The sequence below is a fragment of the Pinus tabuliformis genome, chromosome 1_2, assembly GCF_031772625.1.
Source record: "Pinus tabuliformis cultivar Carrire ecotype Pingquan chromosome 1_2, CPIR1, whole genome shotgun sequence".
Taxonomy (NCBI): domain Eukaryota; kingdom Viridiplantae; phylum Streptophyta; class Pinopsida; order Pinales; family Pinaceae; genus Pinus; species Pinus tabuliformis.
In genome coordinates, this window is record NC_142298.1 from 45,973,519 (window position 1) to 45,992,350 (window position 18,832).

At 38.7% G+C, this 18,832-nt stretch overlaps 1 protein-coding gene across 1 annotated transcript in view; it reads left to right on the forward strand.

Moving 5' to 3' along the window:
- LOC149204349 (uncharacterized) overlaps window positions 1-18,832 on the forward strand; it is a 525,276-nt gene that overhangs the window by 281,175 nt on the left and 225,269 nt on the right. Inside the window, exon 8 of the mRNA XM_089394693.1 lies at window positions 9,238-9,433. Coding sequence (XP_089250819.1) covers window positions 9,238-9,433 — 196 coding nt within the window. The remainder of the gene's footprint in view (window positions 1-9,237; window positions 9,434-18,832) is intronic.

Below are 18,832 nucleotides of genomic sequence, written 5' to 3' on the forward strand. Positions count from 1 at the left end.
ATTGGAAAGTTGATATGATTCTTTGAAGAATATGAGGCAAAACTCTGTAGAAGGCATGTACTAGCAGCTATGAGGAAGTTTTGGCTCCTTGAAGAAGACAAATGTACTAGTTGATGATAAAGTTGATTGATGATTAACAAAGATCTAGAAAAGATCGAAGTTTGACATGTTATGTTACTGCAAGGAGCCAAAATGCCCTGTCATAAAGATAAAATGTGAAAGAATTTGGCTTCATAAAATATGTGAAAGGTTGAAGCCCAAATATGATGTAACATGAGAAGAAATCCCTGCACCTAGTAATTTGTCTCCACGAAAGAACAAGTAGCTGTTATGTTAATGATGTATGAATAATGAAACTAGCTAAGGATTTTGATGATGACTCCCTAGTTGAGAGGAAGCTAGGATCTATTGCTTGGTTAAGAGGGAATGAGGATCTCCTCCTTGGTTGAGAGGGAGTGATGATGGATATTATATTCTCTTCTACATGTGTCATGCACTAGTCCAGGACTACAAGCCGTACGTCTAGTGCAGGCCATGGAGGGAGAATGGGGTCTAGAGGATTGGATAAGCATCTGAGACTGGTAATCCTTGAGGATTGGGATTCCAAGATTGGAAGTTGTCCCATGGACCGACACTCTTTGAGGATTGGATAGGGTATCCAAGATAAGAATGGTTGAAGAGGACATATATTCTTTGAGGATTGGGAATCCAAGATAACAATAGTCCTAGAAGGACATACCCAGTGAACATTTGGATGGGGTATGTGCCTTGATAGGTAGTGTGGTGTCTCACATAAAGCCTCTCAACCTTGTGCTCTAATCTTGTGGAGAGTTAGAACTTGTTAGTTAAGGCCTTTCTATGTTGATATGTGGAAATGCTGGTTATGATGTTGATGCTTAAAGATGGCTTATCAATCCAACTCTTCTTATGAGAATATTTCAAATTGAGAATATCCTTGTATCGGTGGTACAAATTATGAATACCTCCCTAGTTAAGAGGGAGTGTTGGAAAATGTAACTAGTTTCGATCTTCATAATTTGTACCATTATGTATTTTATGTAAAAAACAAAAGAAAAAGAAAAAGGTATTATTATTTTTCTAGACAAGCATGTTCTTCATGTTTCTAGGTTTTTGAGTCAAAGAGTCAAAGTCCTATTTGGACCTATTGTAAAGAAATATATATATATATATATATATATATTTTTTTTTTAAATATGTATTTTTGGGTAAAAAATCCTCTAGATTGCAAGTTGGCCTTCCTATCAAGTCGGCCCTACCCCAATGGACATGTCTATTCGTACTCCTTTGGACAGTATAAATAGAGGGAATATGGAGCTCATTTGGACACACACTTGGATGATTGTGGTGTGAAATATCGCAGAAAAGACAGAGAAGAAGTGGAGGGCCGAAGTTTGAAATAAATAAGTTCTTCTTGAGCTGGAATTTGTGGAAGTTTTGCCTTGGTACATCTCTTGTTGCTGGTCTCTTGATGATGGATTTGTTGTGTGGAAAGGAGGGTTTGACTTGGCATCTAGAGGTTGAAGTTTTATGTGGTCATGGGTCTTGGATATCTCATTTTTGATATGATTCTACAAGAAGAGATTTTTTTGGTTTCCACTTGGAGGGGTTTTGCCTTGGCTTGGAGCCTATATCTTGTGTTATCTGTGTTCTTGTGATCTTCATGTTTTTACATTTGGTAATTGCTTGATGAAGGAAGAAAAACATAATAAGATAATGCCATCAAATTCACAAGTAATCATCAAGAAAGGAGAAATTGAATTTAACTTGCAAACCTCTCATTTCTCCAACATGTCCAAGCTTAAGAGGGAGTCGACTCTCCTCAAAAAGATAAGTATTCTACACCTCCTTTCTTTAATTATCACTGTTGCCATTTTGTCTGTGCACTTTGCCTTTTTGTTCTTTCATAGTCTTTTATTAAACATTGCAAGTCAAGACAAGATCTATCTAAGCTTGACTAACAGATGGAAAAATTGAAAGAACGTAGCAAAACACGAAGACAAGAAGAAAGAATTTTGAAGTATGCATCAAAGTAGTCAATTAGATGGCAACATGAAAAACAAGGCTTAATAAAAGAAGAAACTCACCTACACCAGCTAGAAGAAAAGAAGCAGCTTTGACTGATTCGATTGAGGAACACATTGTTTGGGTTGACAATACTAATGCTGATAGAGATACTACTGATGATTGGGAGCTGATATGATTTCTTGGAAGAGCGTGAAGCAAAATTTTGTGAAGAAATTTGGCTCCATAAGGTGTTTGATGAACTACTTGATGACATATTGGATTCAAAGCTGCATGAAGATTGTTAGAAAACCAGGAAGGTCGAGGTGCTTTATGATTTGAGAGTGTGATGTAGATAGGAGCCAAGAAGCTACAATAGATATCCACAAAAGAATAAGTAGCCAATGCATTGATGAGTATTTTGGGACAAGCTTAGGCTGTGGTTATTTCTCCTTGTTTGAGAGGGAGTGAAGATCTCCTTCTTGGTTGAGAGGGAGTGAGGGTGGACACCATATTCTCCATGTGTCATGTACTATGGCTAGGACGAATAGTCGTAAGCGTAGTAAAACACTGGTAGGGAGAATGGTGGATTGGATAAGCATTTGGGACCGATATTCTTTGAGGATTTGTACTTTGACTAGGACTAACTGCTGTAAGTCAAGTACATTAATCTAATATAAGAATAGTCCTGAGGACCGACATTTCCTGGTGTCAAGTATTGTGATAGTGGATTAGGAATATCGTCTTGTGAGGATATGCCTGGTGAACACTCGGGTGGGTATGTGCCTAAGAGGTGGTGGTGTCCAAATTTATGCCTTTAGCATTGTGCTTTGATCTAGTGGAGAGATAGAGAGTGTTAGTTGAGGCCTTACTATTTTGACAATGCTGGCTATGATGATGTAAATCATCATTTATTGTTATCAATCCATATCCTTTCTTATAGAAGTTCTCAACTAGAGAATATCCTGATAAGTCATTATGAATATCTCCCTAGTTAAGAGGGAGTGTTGAAATTGTAACTAGGTTTAGTCTTCATAATTATTGTACTTGGATTAATATGTATTTCATGAAAAAACAAAATCAAATTTATTATTATTATTTTTATTATCAAGCATGTTCTTCATGCTTTATTTTTTTTGGTCAAAAGAAAAAGTCAAAGGGCATGTTCTTCGTGACCCTATAAAAGAAGAAAATTTGAATTTTTGTAAGCGTCATTTTCTTCCTCCATGTTGCCAAGTCGGCCCTCTAGGATGACAAGCTGGCCTGCCCAAGAGTCGTGTCTCTTTGCATGTGGAAACAACTATATATTGGCACCAATCCCTCATCATTTTGGAAACCATTCAGATCTCCTTGTGAAGAAGATATCTCGGTTTTGTGGTATAGAATCTGAGGCACGTAAGGCGAGTTTTCTATGGCATCTTCTCCTTGTGTATACGAATTGCAGGAAGCACAAGATTTCTGTGATGCGAGTTGCAGGAAGACACTAATATCTTTGTATAATGCGAGCTACAGGAAGGACATCATTCTTGTAAAGTATAAGCTATCTATCTCTGTCAGACAAAGCATCTAAAGGAAAGGAAATAAGAAGATAGGTTAACTATTTTGTGGACATAACATGGTAAAGTTTGGAGGGCTGACTTGGCACTTGGATCACTAGTTTGTTTGACATGGATCTCTCATGTTGATGAAGAAGCTAGAAGGAATGTTTTGACGGGTTTTCCCCTTTGTGGGTTTTGCCCTGGTTTGGAGCCTAATTTCTGGTGTCTCTTCTCTCTTGTGCATTATGTTCTCTATGTTTTGTGAATGTGTAATTGCTTGATGACATAACTAAACAAGTAAAATACTAAGAAAAAGAATACATATCAGTCACAAGTAATTACCATGATAAGAAATTCTATCATCTTTTTGAATTTCAACAACTTTAAGAAGCTCATCTTGGATGAATTTCATAAAAGACCATATTCAAGTCATCCTAGTTCTCAAAAGATGATAATAGCCATGAAAAAGATATATTATTGGACAAGCATGAAGAAGGATGTGGCCGAATACGTTGCTAGATGCTTGGATTGCCAATAAGTGAAAGTAGAATGTAGACATCTAGCGGGATTGTTGCAACCAATCCCCATTTCTAAATGGAAGTGGGAAGTCATTTCTATGGACTTCATCATCAGAGTGCCAAGAACATCTAGGCAGCGCAATGCCATAATGGTGGTGGTAGATAAGTTGAGCAAGGTGGCTCATTTCATAGCTATTAAATCCACTTACAAGGCAATTGATATTGCTTAGTTTTTTATGAAGGAAATATTTAGATTGCATGGTATGCCCAAGAAAATCATCTCAGATCGGGATGCCAAATTTACCTCAAAATTTTGGAAAACATTGTTTGCTAGTTTTGGGTCAGAGTTAGCTTTTAGCACATCATACCATCCTCAAAAGGATGGATAGATTAAAAGAGTTAATAGGGTGTTGGAGGACATGTTCAGAATGTATGTCATGCATCATCCTAAAAGATGGGAAGAGTTTCTTCCTTTGGTAGAATTTTCCTACAACAATGGTTACCAAGAATCATTGAAAATGAGTCCTTTTGAGGCTTTGTATGGCAGGAAATGTAACACACCCATCAGCTGGAATGATCCAGTGAACAGAGTATTTCTTGGACTTGATATGTTGAAGGAAATGGAATAGGAAATAACTGCTAATAGGCATAATTTAAAAACAGCTGAAGACAAACAAAAGGGTTATGCAAATCAACATAAAATGCCCAAGGAGTTCCAAATGGGGGAACATGTTTATCTCTGCATCAGACCAAGGAAAAGTTCAATACGAATTGGGCCTTGTGCAAAGATAGCACCCAAAATTTGTGGACCAATTCAGATCATCGAAAGAGTGGGGTTAGTGGCCAACAAATTGGCCTTGCCACCCTCAGTGAAGGCACACAATGTTTTCCATATTTCTTTGCTTAAAAATTATGTGCATGATGCTAATCACGTCGTTGATTGGTCTTTGATACAGGTAGAATCCAAGGGAGAATTCCAACTAGAACCACAGTGCATTTTGTGCTATGAAATTGAGTAATCGAAAAGGTCAAGGTGCAGTGGAAGAACTTTGGACCAGATGAAGCCACTTGGGAAATGTCTGATCAAATAAGGGTATCATACCCTGTTGTTGTGTAAACAAATGTAAAGAGAGCTATTTGTATATATAAAGTTCATTGTAAATTCTGTGTTCAGGTGTACAACACCGAGGATGGTCTTGCTCCAAGGGGGTGGGGTCTATAACAACCCTTTTTGTCACTGCTCATGTAAATATTATTACATGAACGATTCATGTAAATTGACATAAATTGTAAATGATGAATGGACTGAGAGGAGGACAGAAAGCCAGAGTCTGTGGAGGGGAAGTTGCTTGGAATTGCTTGGGGAAATAGCCAAGCTCAGAATTCTGCTTTTAATTGCCACCCATATCCCCATTGAAATTAAAAAGCAAGTCATACAAGCATTAAAAGTGGGGCATGGTCACTTGAGTAAAAAGGATGAGCGAGTCGGGGACGAGTTGGCTTTGGTCAACATGCAAAAGAAAAGAAAGAACATACGGGAAAGGGGGCTGGGGGAGAGAATGTGCAAAGCAGGAATGTGAGGAACAAGCTTAGATAGCGAAGGCAAAAGCTGACAAAAGAGAAAAGAATAAAAGGTGGAGCCACAGGACTATGTTCTTTGGTTTCATGTGTTGTTTATCAGGTGGATCCACTGGTTAAGTGCTCTGGATTCCTGCGTTGTTTAACAGGTGGAGATTGAGTTCTCTGAATTCTCATGGAGTTATCAAGTGGGGACATGGTGTGCTTTGGATTCCTATGGGCATAATAGGTGGAGGCACAATGGGCTTGGATTCCTGAAGGGTGGAGATACTTTGGTCTCTGGATTCCTGTAGTAATTGATTGGGTGGAGCATTGTGTGCTTTGGATTCCCTGAAATGGTTGTTTTGGTGGTGACACTGTGTGCTCTGGATTCCTGGGTGTCAGGTGGAGGCATTGTGTACTCTGGATTTCCATGTAATGTGTTATTTAAACTGGTGTAAATTTCCCTTGAGCCCTTCACTCCTTAGGTTCTGAATTTGGCTTGGGGTGGTTAACAGCAAGAAAGAATGATAATGCAGTTGACCTATGGTTGGGAGGAGAGTTGAAGTCCCTCTTTCAGTCACTAGCCATTCAACTAATATGATAAGTTGCTTGTATCTTTGTGTATAACTATGCAAAATGAATGATAAATAGTGTTATTATATGACATCTGGTATATCAACATTGTTCATAAAGGAATAAGTATTTTTTGTATTTGAAATCAAATAGTTGTATGATTATTCTCATGGTGTGAGGGATTGGTAGATCCCTGTAGGTGCTGATATATCTCCTGATTTGAAGCTATTTACATAGTCACGTATGATTGTTTAATGTGTTTTGTTGACTATCACTTTAAATGATTGAATTGAGGCTTCTGTGATCCATAACAATTATCAGAAGAAATTTCGGCGTAAATCACAATCAGAAAATCAATGCCGACGCGTTTCGAACCAACCAGTGTGGTTCATCGTCAGGAGTTTTCATTGGTTGATATGCTGTAAATATCATGGACTCTCTGTGTGCTTGAAGTTTGTTGAAAATCGAGAGATGTTGTGTTCAACATGCAATAAATAGTTGCTAGAGTGGTAGTGTCGAAATGAGGGTTCCATTCCAGTGAAGGATATCGTTTTGAGTGATACAAAGTCACAAAATTTGGGCTTATATTCGGGTCGCATAACTTTGGTGAGTTTAATAAAAGAACTCAAGTTTTGGCGTAGCGTGGAGAATAACCTTAATCATGATTAATTACCATTAATCGCTGGGTTAGCTCTTAGTAATGGTGATTATCGTAATCCATGTCACATCAAGTGCTAAGAGTGCCATCCATAGAGATTGGCGCAGGATGACAAAGGGTGCGAAGTTGACGAGAGAATGGGATAGGAAAATTCCTGTTAACTGACGAGAATTTTCATGTCGTGCCACACTAGGTTTTCCATAAGACTTCTAAGGAAATTGGCGTAGTTGATAGAAGGTGCAAGATGGGAATATGCCTATCAATTGCTTGAAGTTTTTCCAGCACGTTGCAGAGGAGTGATAATGATTATCTCCTGAGTGTGGGCGCATTAGTGCCGTTGACAAATGGCACACCAAGAAGCCTTTCCAATCTATAAATGGGAAATGTTTTGCACGGAGGAACAAGACATAGTGGAACCCATGAATTAGATTGGGGTGGCAGATGCCATGTAGGTTAGGTATGGCTACATGGGTGCCACGTGGAATGCTGGATGATGTGGATTGGTGACGTGGTAAGATTGCTAATGTGGCATGCTTTCAACGTGGCACATGGTAGGCAGAAATGGCCAAGGGGGGTTGGTTTTTGGATGACACGTGGTACTCTCAGAGGATGCCACTTGATAGAGAAGGTGCCAAGGATGACCCTTGTGGTTGTGCACAGACGAACAGAGGGCGTGATGTCAAATTTGATGCCCGTTCATGGAGAAGTCTTTGTCGCACTTTTTGCCTGGTGCCAAGATTCATTGAGAGGGGGGATGGGTGTAGTTGACTGAGTGCATGTAACGAAGATGTGTCCATCAACAATTCAACAGTTGACGATTGTGGACCCCCCCGCCCCTTGGGTAACTGTCGGGAAGGCAGGGGTTCCTACAATCAATGTAGGTCGCTAGTTTAAAAAGGTGGCCACGTGGAGAGAATGGAGAAGGGGGAACCTGCGAGGGTTTTAGTCACATATGCGACAAATAGCAGACCCCCCTAGTTTACGGTTGAAAGGGCAAGGGGCCCTGCAATAATGTAGGTTGTCGATGTGTTCAGTCGCTGGGGCGCTGGGCAGGCAAATAGTGAGAGGTTTAACCTTGACCGCGGGGAACTCTTGGTGAAGCCACATGGGTGCCACATGGGTGCCACGTGGGTGCCACATGGGTGCCACGTGGGTACCACGTTGCAGGGTCTTGCCTACATGTTAAAGATTAAATGACCAAACTTTAAATGGGCATAACTTTTGATCTGGATATTGGATTGAGATAAAATTTGTTGCTGGAAAGCTCTCGACAAGCTGGACGCGATGGTGTTATCCAAAGTTAATTCTGCTAACTTTGGGAAGGAAGGATTTTTATAACCCCATCTTAATAACGAAACCATGGAGGTTGGGTTAGTTAAAAGTAAACACCTCCAATGAGCCTGAAATAGTCCAAGGGGGTGGGGAGGGAGAGTTACACCGTTGGGCACAAAGTACTAGCTAGATCACCATCCAAAGGACTTATGTACCGCCACATGCTGCCACATGCTTCATCTACTCGAACCTGGAGAGGGCTTCTACATTGTTCTTTGACCCATAAAGTATCATCATCGCCTACAATTTCTTCCTTTTTCCTACCAATGATCAGATCCTGCTGACCGATCTGCTGCTGCATGACTAATGTTATATTCTGGAGATGAAATCATGGAAAAGGATCCGACCCACCTGAAATACCAGCTGATAATTTAATTATGAGCAAGATAACTCCGTGCTCTATTTGTTTCCCAATAGTAAATACTCTCCATGAATTATCCTACTCTGGAAGTTTTATTCATGTTGGCTCTGTCTCCAATATCCGCTCTTTCATGTTTGTACTTTAACTTTTTGTATGGTGTTTTGCGAAGATTCTGTCATAAATGTTGAAAAATGTGCGTGCACACACACATACATATCCATTTGAATCATTAACACAAGTAGTTTTTCATAGATAAGTGAATATGAGTTTCTGTTTTGTACACCTGAAGTTGAAAGGTAGTCTAATGGCATTCTTCTCAGTTTAATTAATACATATCTAAAGGTTCCTAATTCATAATTAGCAACGTGTCAAGTTCCCAACAACTGTGATCTTTCTTTGTATCTGTGTTTAACAAATGTAATATTTCTATCCATACCATGATATTTATGTCGTCTCCAAAGTGCCAGTTGTGCAAAAATTGAATTGATTGAGTGGTAATTGCTTCGTCAAAATTGTTTCATATTTTCCCTCTTATTCTTGCTTGTATTCCTACTTTTGCTGTTCATTTTCTTATTGTTTTGAATATGAAGTTTCGAAGTTACCATTAAAGAAAATGATCGTAGATGAGTTCAGTCATATATTGTGGTATCTATCATGAAATTTTTGCTTCTGCAGTCCAGGGTCACGTACTTTGTTAGGATCATTGCAGCAGGACAAGCCAGCAACATATGATGTTTCAAATGACGGTTCTAGAAAATGTGTATACTTCAACTCTGGCTGCCGCATAATAACTTACGGACTTGGAAACAACAATGACTGGCGTGCTGTTTCACTTATGCCCAATACAAAAGGTGGCACTGATTATGTACTGGTAGGTTTCTCTGTCATTGTTATTATTTGATTTTACATATATTAATATTATATTACATGCTTTGTAATTTTGAAGTATTTTAATAGTTTTTTCCATGAAGTGTTTTTCTTTGAGAAATTCTGTCATTTATAGACAGAAAGAAACATAATCCCAACCTGCTTCTAATAATGGAGGTAAGAACTAAAAGGTGATCATTACAAGCTTTTGGGTGGGTCCTGAACATGCTGGAGGGGTGCCATCTAGGGCCAGTGATCAATCTGAGTGAATGCATGATTGTTGAATGACCCAGCAAGGTAATGGCATGTGAGAACATATTTGAGTGATTTGTTTAGTGAAGTGCACTGTTGGTGTGTTCCACAAACAACAAGGTGCATGTAGGGTCTCAAGTAGCACGAAGAGGAGAGTATAGTGGAGATGTACCTTAGCTTCACCTTTAATGAATGTGGTTTTCCTCCTTGGGTCAATTTGTTAAATACCAGCCTTGTCTCTCAACAGGAGTTGGCATCAGATCTGGCTTGAGAAGAGGGATCTCTATTGCATTCATAGTGGATAAGGCCTCAAATGTCCAGATGATCAAGCTTCACTCATCAAAATATGAGATCTGGTGGAATGCTGGGTAAAGAAAGCTTTGCTCTGCAGGTTTAATGGGCTATGGCCCTCAATCAATGCGCACATGTAGTAGACTAATGATTTCTGGGGTTGTGACCCAGAAGTTTGTATTTTGAAAGAGGATATTTCTCATCCAAAATATCAGGTGAAAAGGAAAAGCAAATAGTGCTAAAAAGAAGGGCCTTGGTTTTGGGGGAGAGTGGGCCTTTTCTGTTCCTCTTGGACGTTGACTTAATGCGAAAGTGACTTCAATATCTTGCACCTTGGTCTAGATCATAGTATTCAAAACCGGAACCGGCGACTGAGCCGGTCCACCTAATAAACCGGGTTTCAAACTAGAACTGGTCAAACCGGGACTGGTTAGAGCTCAATGAACCAATTTAAAAAAAATTACATGAAATAATTATTTTTTAATTAAAAAAAAAAACTATTTTTAAGATTTAAAACCATGATTCCAAATCAATAGAAACAAAATATGCAAAGTTTGCTCATGTATATACCATGTAAAGGTGAATATATCAAAATGGCACCAAGTGCAATACATATCATCGACAAAATATATAGTAACATAAGCAATGAGGTTCTAAATGGCCTATAAAGTCCAAAAACAATGTTACAAGGTATGAGGCCATTGACCTACTACAAGACAAGTCTACAGGTACATATCAATGATCAACATGATCATTCGTCATCATGACCATACTCATCACCACTACTAGACATAGGATCATCAACGGGAGCTACATAAACATCATCTGGATTAGAGTTTGAGGATGCCTCAGCCTCATCTGCAACCTTAGTAGTAGCACCAATAACAATATAACTAGAACTAATGGAAGCACGAGTTGGTCGAGCTACACAACTAGTGCTTCTATTGGTTGTTTGCTTTTGCTTGATCCAACCTCTAATTTTGGCTCCAATGGCGCTACCAGATCTGCATTGGGATCACCCTCCCCAACCCCTCCCCTCAACTCCATGTCAATATTAAAATCAGGATCAAACTCAGCTTCTTTAGTCTCATCCACCCATTCTTATGTTGGATCAATATCGTCCAACACAATGGGATCTAGCTCAGGTCTTCTGTTCATCAATTGGTTGCGCCTTGGTTGAAGGTTGTATTGCACGAAGACAAGATCATTTAACCATTTTTATTCCAAACGGTTTCTCTTATTCGTGTGTATGCGCTAAAAAACAGACCAATTGCACTCACAACTTGAAGCACTACAAGTTTAGTTGAGGACTCTAACTACAAACTTTTGCAAGAGGACATTGGCAGCCAAATGACTCCGACCAATGTGCTGCAAAGTAAAAGACATTAATTAGTAGCTTAGTTCATTTCATTACTTATTTACAAGTATTTACAAATAGTTTGAATTGTAAATTTGTAAACAATTGAACTCAAAAAAAAAAAAAACAAATTGGAATTGCTTACCTGGTTGATCCACATCTCTTGCCATCTTTGTGAAGTTTTTGCCAAAGGTACCTACTGTCATACTGAAAAGATTAAGTTATTTATGTATTTCCAACTGGTCAAAATGGTTAGGGACCATGCGCTCCAAGCAATCATACAACCCATCTTTGACCTCGCCAACTTGCACATCTCCTAGCCGAGCTTTATAATGATACTTTGGGTTCAAAAAATACCTAGCTGCGGTATAGGACAATGGAGTTGATTGTTCCATTTGTTATCAATGATCTCCCAAATACGCCCATATTTAGCTAATATATCCTTGTAAGCTGCCAGTATCTGCTCCTTTGCCTCATATATAGCCTCATAGATGTAGCCCATGGCCAATTTTTCCCCATCCACCATTCGTAGCACCTTATTAAGGGGCTCGGTAATTTTCATATTCTCTGCAGACTTTTTCCAAAAATAATTGTCAAAAGATTTATTTTTGGTGTCTTTGCCATCTTGTCTACGAGCCCACCGAGATGAAGTCCATTCATTAGAAGAAAACATTTTTTGCAATTTTTTTTGTTGATAATTGAGACATTGCAACGTAAGGAAATGAGTTGCAAATCTTGTAATTGTAGGCATAACAAGCTCTTTGCCCCCAATTTTTTTCCTCATTAGGCCTAATACACATGAGTGGTTGTAGAGCATGCACTTGGCATGCTCTATAATATTTTCTACCCACTCCACTTTGCCTATGTCCTCAAGCATGAGGTCTATGCAATGCAACACATGGAGTCCAAAATATGGTCTTATATTTGGACTCTAGCATCTTTCCAGCGAGAACATAGTTTAAGGCATTATCTGTGATGACCAGCACAACATTCTGCTTCCCAACTGCTTGAACAATATCATCCAAAAGCTCAAATAAGAGATTTGCATCCTTCACCTTATCAGATGCATCAATTGATCTCAAAAACATGGTTCCTCGAGGGCAAGAAACAAGGAAATTAATGATAATGCGGTTCTTTCCATTGGTCCATCCATCTGACATAATGGAACAACCTATTTTGTCCCATGACTCTCTATACTCAGCCAAATACTCATAAGTGGAACAAATCTCTTTTTGCAAAAGAGCTCCCCTCAAGTCATGCACACTAGGGCCTTTGAAGCCCTTTCTTGCAACTATAATAGAGTCCCACATAGCTTGGTAATAAGGTGAGCGAGAAACATTAAATGGGATATTTGCATCATGTCACCATCTAGCAATGTATTGAAAAGAAGATTATTTGCATTGCTTTTTCCAATGGTCATCCAAAGTGGGTTGACATTGAGTTAGACTTGGTTGGGAGGAAGTGGGATTAGTAGAGGCAGTGGTGGTAGAGGTTGAGAAATAACTCTAGATGTTCATCCTATTTTTTCCTTTAGATTGTTGGCCTTGATGATAAGACCTAAGAGCGGGAGGAACATAGTGAAATGGGTCATTGGTGGAAGGGATAGAAGAGGAGTCTTGAATCTCAAAATAATCACACCAACCATCTTTCATGGCTTGTATTCTTCCTTGCAATTTCTTCTTGGATATCCTTTTCCTAGCCTTATTCTCCTCAAACTTCTCAAACTTGGCAAGGTATTTTGCCCTAACAGTACCTATCATTTCCTTTGGTGCATCACATGGCTTTACTTGGCCTATTATCCCAACCAAGTGTTGTTTCAACCTGAGAATACCCCCTCCATTGTATTTATTGCAAAATTTGCATATCATTTTTCCATCAATCACATCACAATGAGCCCATGTAGTGTCCTTGGCTTTTGGAGGCATGGTGGCTAGAAATATTTGAAATTTGCAAATGAAAGAAATTTGCAAATTAAAAAAAATTGTAGCTAAGTAAAATGGAAAACCTAAGATAAATTTGGGAAAAAATGGGGCATATTTAGCCTACAAAATTTAAGACTTGAAAACTAACAATTGAACTTAAAATTGATAGTATAGAACACATAAAAAAATTAAATACATGGACAAAAATAAAATATGGATTTTTAAAGTGAAAATCCTTGGAAATGCAAACTAATTCCCTTAGCCTCCTCTTCAAGATGCCAACTCCAATAACAACTCCAAACTAGCTCCAAAATAGCTCCAAATCCAACTACAAGCCTCCAAGATGACTACTCCAACAAAAACTCAACACTCTGCAAGCTCCTAATGATGCTCACAAAAACTCCAAATGAGATGTGTGAGGCAAATGAGAGGGGGACCTCCTTTTATTGGCTTGGAGGGGTTGTTTTTGGAGGGAAACAACCCTTAGTTTCCCTCAAAACTACCTCGCAAGCCCCAAAAATCGCATTTGGTGGGTTTGCGACTGGCCAGACAGTGCACTGGCCAATTTATGATGGAACCGACCGGTTTATAAGTATAGTTTATGCATACATTTATGAATGGGCATTAAACTATGACAAGCAAGAAACTGAGAAAACTTATTGAAATTGAAAACCATCATATTAGGTCAATGAAAAATATACATGGTATGAGAGCATTGATACTGAAAGGGGAAATCAATCAAGAAAAGGTTGAGATTTTTTTGGGTTTTCAAGGAAAGGAAAAGATCTTTCTGGGTTTTCAAGGAAACGCTGATATCGTTCGAAGTTTTGAAGAAAAAGGGATTATTTTTTTGGGTTCTCAAGGAAAGGTCTAATTTTTTCTGGGTTGTCAAGCAGAGGTCTAAATTTTTCTAGGTTCTCAAGGAAAGGTCAAAATTTTCTGGGTTCTTAAGGAAAGGTCGAATTTTTCCTGGGATTGCAAGAGAGTTATAGTTTGTTTACCGGAAAGAGGGTTGGAATTTGTTATCAGTTGAGTAGGTCATATAGCTACAAGTTTGAGGTTTGAGGATAGATTGGACGAGGCAAGAAATTTCAACCTATGCAAAGAAGGGATAAAATTGATTTTTGAGGAATATGAAGTTTGGGATATAGTTGAGAAGACTGTCATAACTCCTATGGATGTAACACTTTTGGCTAAAGTATAACAAAATTTATGTTAAATCCAAAAGGATTATCCTTGATGCCATTAAGGACCATGTGATTACTCATGTTACAAGTAAGAAGATTGCATACGGGATGTGGGATTCTTTATGCAAGTTATTCCAGATTTCAAACAAAAATAGAAAGATGGTGTTGAAAGAGAAGTTAAGAAACACTGATATGACTAAAATTGATATAGTTATGTCATACTTTACGAGAGTGTCACGACTCACAAGTGCTGAGGAGTTGGGTGTTGTTGGTGAGAAGGTGGAGGAATTAGAGTTGGTTATGACAACCTTGAATGGTTTTTCTAAACCATGGGATAACTTCATGCATGGGAGTGTTGCTAGGGAGAATGTGCCTAATTGGGAGAGACTTTGGGAGGATTTCATGCAGGAGGAGCTTAGACTGGGTTCAAGCCATACAAGTCAGTAGTAGGGGGATGATGAGGAAAATGTGGCTCTTTTAGTAAAGGGCAAAAAAAGGTCCAAGAAAGGTCCTAAAGGTGGGGCTAAGTGAAAGGGTGGATGGAAAAAAGACATGAGCGAAGTCAACTTCTTTGGATGTCATAAGTTGGGGCAGTATGCAAGTTAATGTTCTAACAAGAAGAAGAAGAAACATGATGCAACTTCAACTGAAGTAGATGAGATTTCCATTCAGTTTGAGAAAGAGTTATTTTGTTGCTTTCTACTAGTGCAACATCTACCAATGTTTGGTAAATAGATAGTGGGGCCTCCAGCCATATGACAATTCCGCGTGAGCACTTTACAGATCTTACAGAGAATGGTGTGGATCTTAAGGTGGAGTTCGGAAATGACTCCAAAGTCAAGGCAGTTGGGTGTGCGACAATATCCTTTCAGAGGGAGTTTTGACTGCCCATGGTAGTGAGGGATGTATTGTATGTTCCTAGGTTGATGAAGAACTTGATATCAGTTTCTACCTTAAAGGAAAGGGGGTATGAGGTGGTGCTTCGATATGGATAGGTACTCATTCATCCTTAGGAATCTAGTGTCACATTGAAACTTTAAGATTGATGAATCATGAGACTCAATATGTTGTATGTTACTAACTTGTGGATGTGGTTGATGAAGATTATAACTTCTAGATGATTGTTGTTATATGGTTCAATCTATGTTTTTTATATCTAACTCATCATTCTACATGTTTTTGTTGACATATATGCATCAAAATATAAAAAAGTTAAAAAAATATATATTATATAAAAAATGCTCCCAAACTAGGAGCTTCTGAAAATGTTGCTCCCGCTCCCACTCTCTGTTTTCGCTCCCGCTCCCAAGTAACCTTGTGTTTTATGCATCATTATCAATGTGATATGGGCTTAGTAGCCATCTTTACTAGCTGAAATCATATCTACTGTTATGAAACCAGCTCAAGAAAAGATAGAAAAGATAGATCAACGCCTTAGAATTCAGCCTCTTCGAGGGGGCAACCTCCTTTACATTACATAAATGAACAATTCTTGGATGATTCAAATGACAAAACCTCCTTTCTATATATAGGAGTCTAAGGAGTCACAATATAATCCAGCCGACCTAACAATAATAATATAAAGCCACAAAAATAACAATAGAGGGATTCTATGGGGCACAGAAATAACAATATGGGGGTAATAGGGGCACAACAATATAAATAAGGGGTATACCTACAATAGTAATAGGGTAATCACTAGTATTATAGCGACCCAACATGCCCTTCTCCTTCAAAAAAGTGTTGTCCTCAACGCTTGAGTAGTTCTGAATACTTCTGCATAAAATTCTCATCCTCCCATGTGGAATCTTCAGCTGATAAGTTCTTCCACTTGATAAGATACTCTGAAATTGATTGATTTTGTAGCTGTCGAGTTCTTGTTTCTGTGACTGCTTCCGGTTCCAATATAATTTTTCCTTCCTCGTCAAGTTTTGACAATATTGTTTGAATTGGGAGCTTGTCACCTATAACCTTCTTTAAACATGAAACATGGAAAACTGGGTGCAATCGAGAAGCTGCAGGAAGCTCCAATTTGTATGCCATAGTACCAATCTTTTGCAACACCTTGTACGGACCATAATACTTTGGTGATAATTTATTATCCTTCTTAGCTTGCTTTAGGGACATTTGCTTATATGGTTGTAGCCGTAGGAATACCCAATCACCTACATCAAAACTTCTTTCACTGTGATGTTGATCTGCCTGTTGTTTCATTCTATTTTGTGCCAACACGAGGTTATCCTTTAAGAGTTGGAGGACTTGTTGTTGATGTTCGATGTGATGTTCCACTGCCTGAACCTTAGAATTTTCTCTTAAATATGATGTGATGGATGGTGGTTGATACCCATAAAGTGCCATAAATGGGGTCATTTTTGTTGTTGTATGGAAGGAAGTGTTATACCACCATTCAGCCAGAGGCAACCATTTGACCCATTGTGTCTGTTTATCAGATACAAAGCAACGAAGATATCCTTCCAAACATTTGTTTACTATCTCAGTTTGCCCATCAGATTGAGGATGATAAGATGAGCTATGAGCTAACTGAGTACCAAGACAAGAAAATAATTCTGTCCAAAAATTTCCAGTGAAAATGGGATCTCTGTCACTTACAATAATCTTTGGGTTTCCATGTAGCTTTTGAACTGTTTCCATAAATGCAGTAGAAACTGTACTGGCTTTAAATGGATGTGATAATGCACAAAAGTGTGCATACTTGGTAAGTCTGTCAACTACCACCATGATGACACTCTTTCCCTCAGACTTGGGTAAACCTGTGATAAAATCCATTGAAACCTCCTCCCAACGTTGGCTTGGAATGGATAAAGGTTGTAATAGACCCGATGTCTTAATTGTTTCAACTTTATTTTGCTGGCAAACCAAACATTCCGCCACAAACTTTTGAATATCTGATTTAAGGCCATCCCAAAAAAATTCCTTCTTAACCCTGTGGTAAGTTTTTAAAAATCCTGAGTGCCCTCCTAAGGGAGAAGTGTGCAATTCCATAAGAATCTTTTGTTTTAGCTGGGAATTCTTACAGAGGTATAAGCGATCTTTGTACCATAACGAATCATTTTGCCAGCTAAATGTATCAGAAGTACTGGAATCTTGTTGTAGCTTTCGAATAAGTGCCCACACTTCTTCGTCATTCTTCCATTCCTCCCTTGCTTCGTTTATCCAATCTGGTTGGATAATAGAAATGGCACACAACAATGCTTCCACATCCTCATCCTTTCTTGAGAGTGCATCTGCCACCACATTTTGCTTCCCTTTTTTGTAGATGATTTCAAAGTCATAACCCAACATCTTTGTGACCCACTTTTGTTGCTCTTCAGAGGATAATCTTTGTTCTAAAAAGTATTTAAGGCTATCATGATCCGTTTTTACCTTGAAGTGTCTTCCCATTAGGTAGGGTCGCCATTTCTTAAGTGCATGGAGTATTGCCAACATTTCCTTCTCATAAATAGCTTTGCTTAAAAACTTTCCCTTGATTGGACGACTTTCAAAAGCAATGGGTCTTTCATCTTGCATTAGAACAGCACCAATTCCATTTCCTGAAGCATCACATTCCACAATAAAGGTTTTTGTGAAGTCCGGTGTAGCTAAAACCGGTGCTTGGCACATTGCCTCTTTAAGATGTTCAAAGGCCTTTGTTGCTTCCGGAGTCCATGAAAATGAATCTTTCTTCAATAATGTTGTTAGAGGTGCTGCTATTCTCCCATAATTCTTAACAAACTTGCGATAATACCCTGTCAACCCAAGAAATCCTCGCAGATGCTTTATGGATGTGGGGATTTTCCATTCCTTAATGGCTTTAATTTTGCTAGGGTCTACCTAAACTCCTTCATGAGATACAATATGACCCAAATATTCCACCTCCTGGACTCCAAAGAAACATTTGGATCTTTTTGCATATAATTGTTTCTCCTCCAATAGTTGTAGCACCCTGTCAACATGTTCAACATGATCCTTCCAAGACTTGCTGTAGATTAGTATATCATCAAAAAATACTAACACAAATTTTCTAAGGAATGGTTTGAAAATTGAATTCATCAAACCTTGAAATGTTGAAGGTGCATTGGTAAGGCCAAAAGGCATGACCAAAAATTCATAATGACCCTCATGAGTTCTAAATGCCGTTTCAGAATGTCTTCAATCTTCATTCTGATTTGATGATATCCCGAACGAAGATCCAACTTGGTGAAGTAAATTGATCCATGCAATTCATCCAGTAATTCATCAATGACAGGAATGGGGAACTTATCTTTAATAGTGAGCTTGTTGAGCTCCCTATAATCCGGACACATGCGCCATGATCCATCCTTCTTGTGCACCAATACTACTGGAGCTGAGAAAGAACTTTGACTTGGTTGAATTATACCAGCCTCTAGCATTTC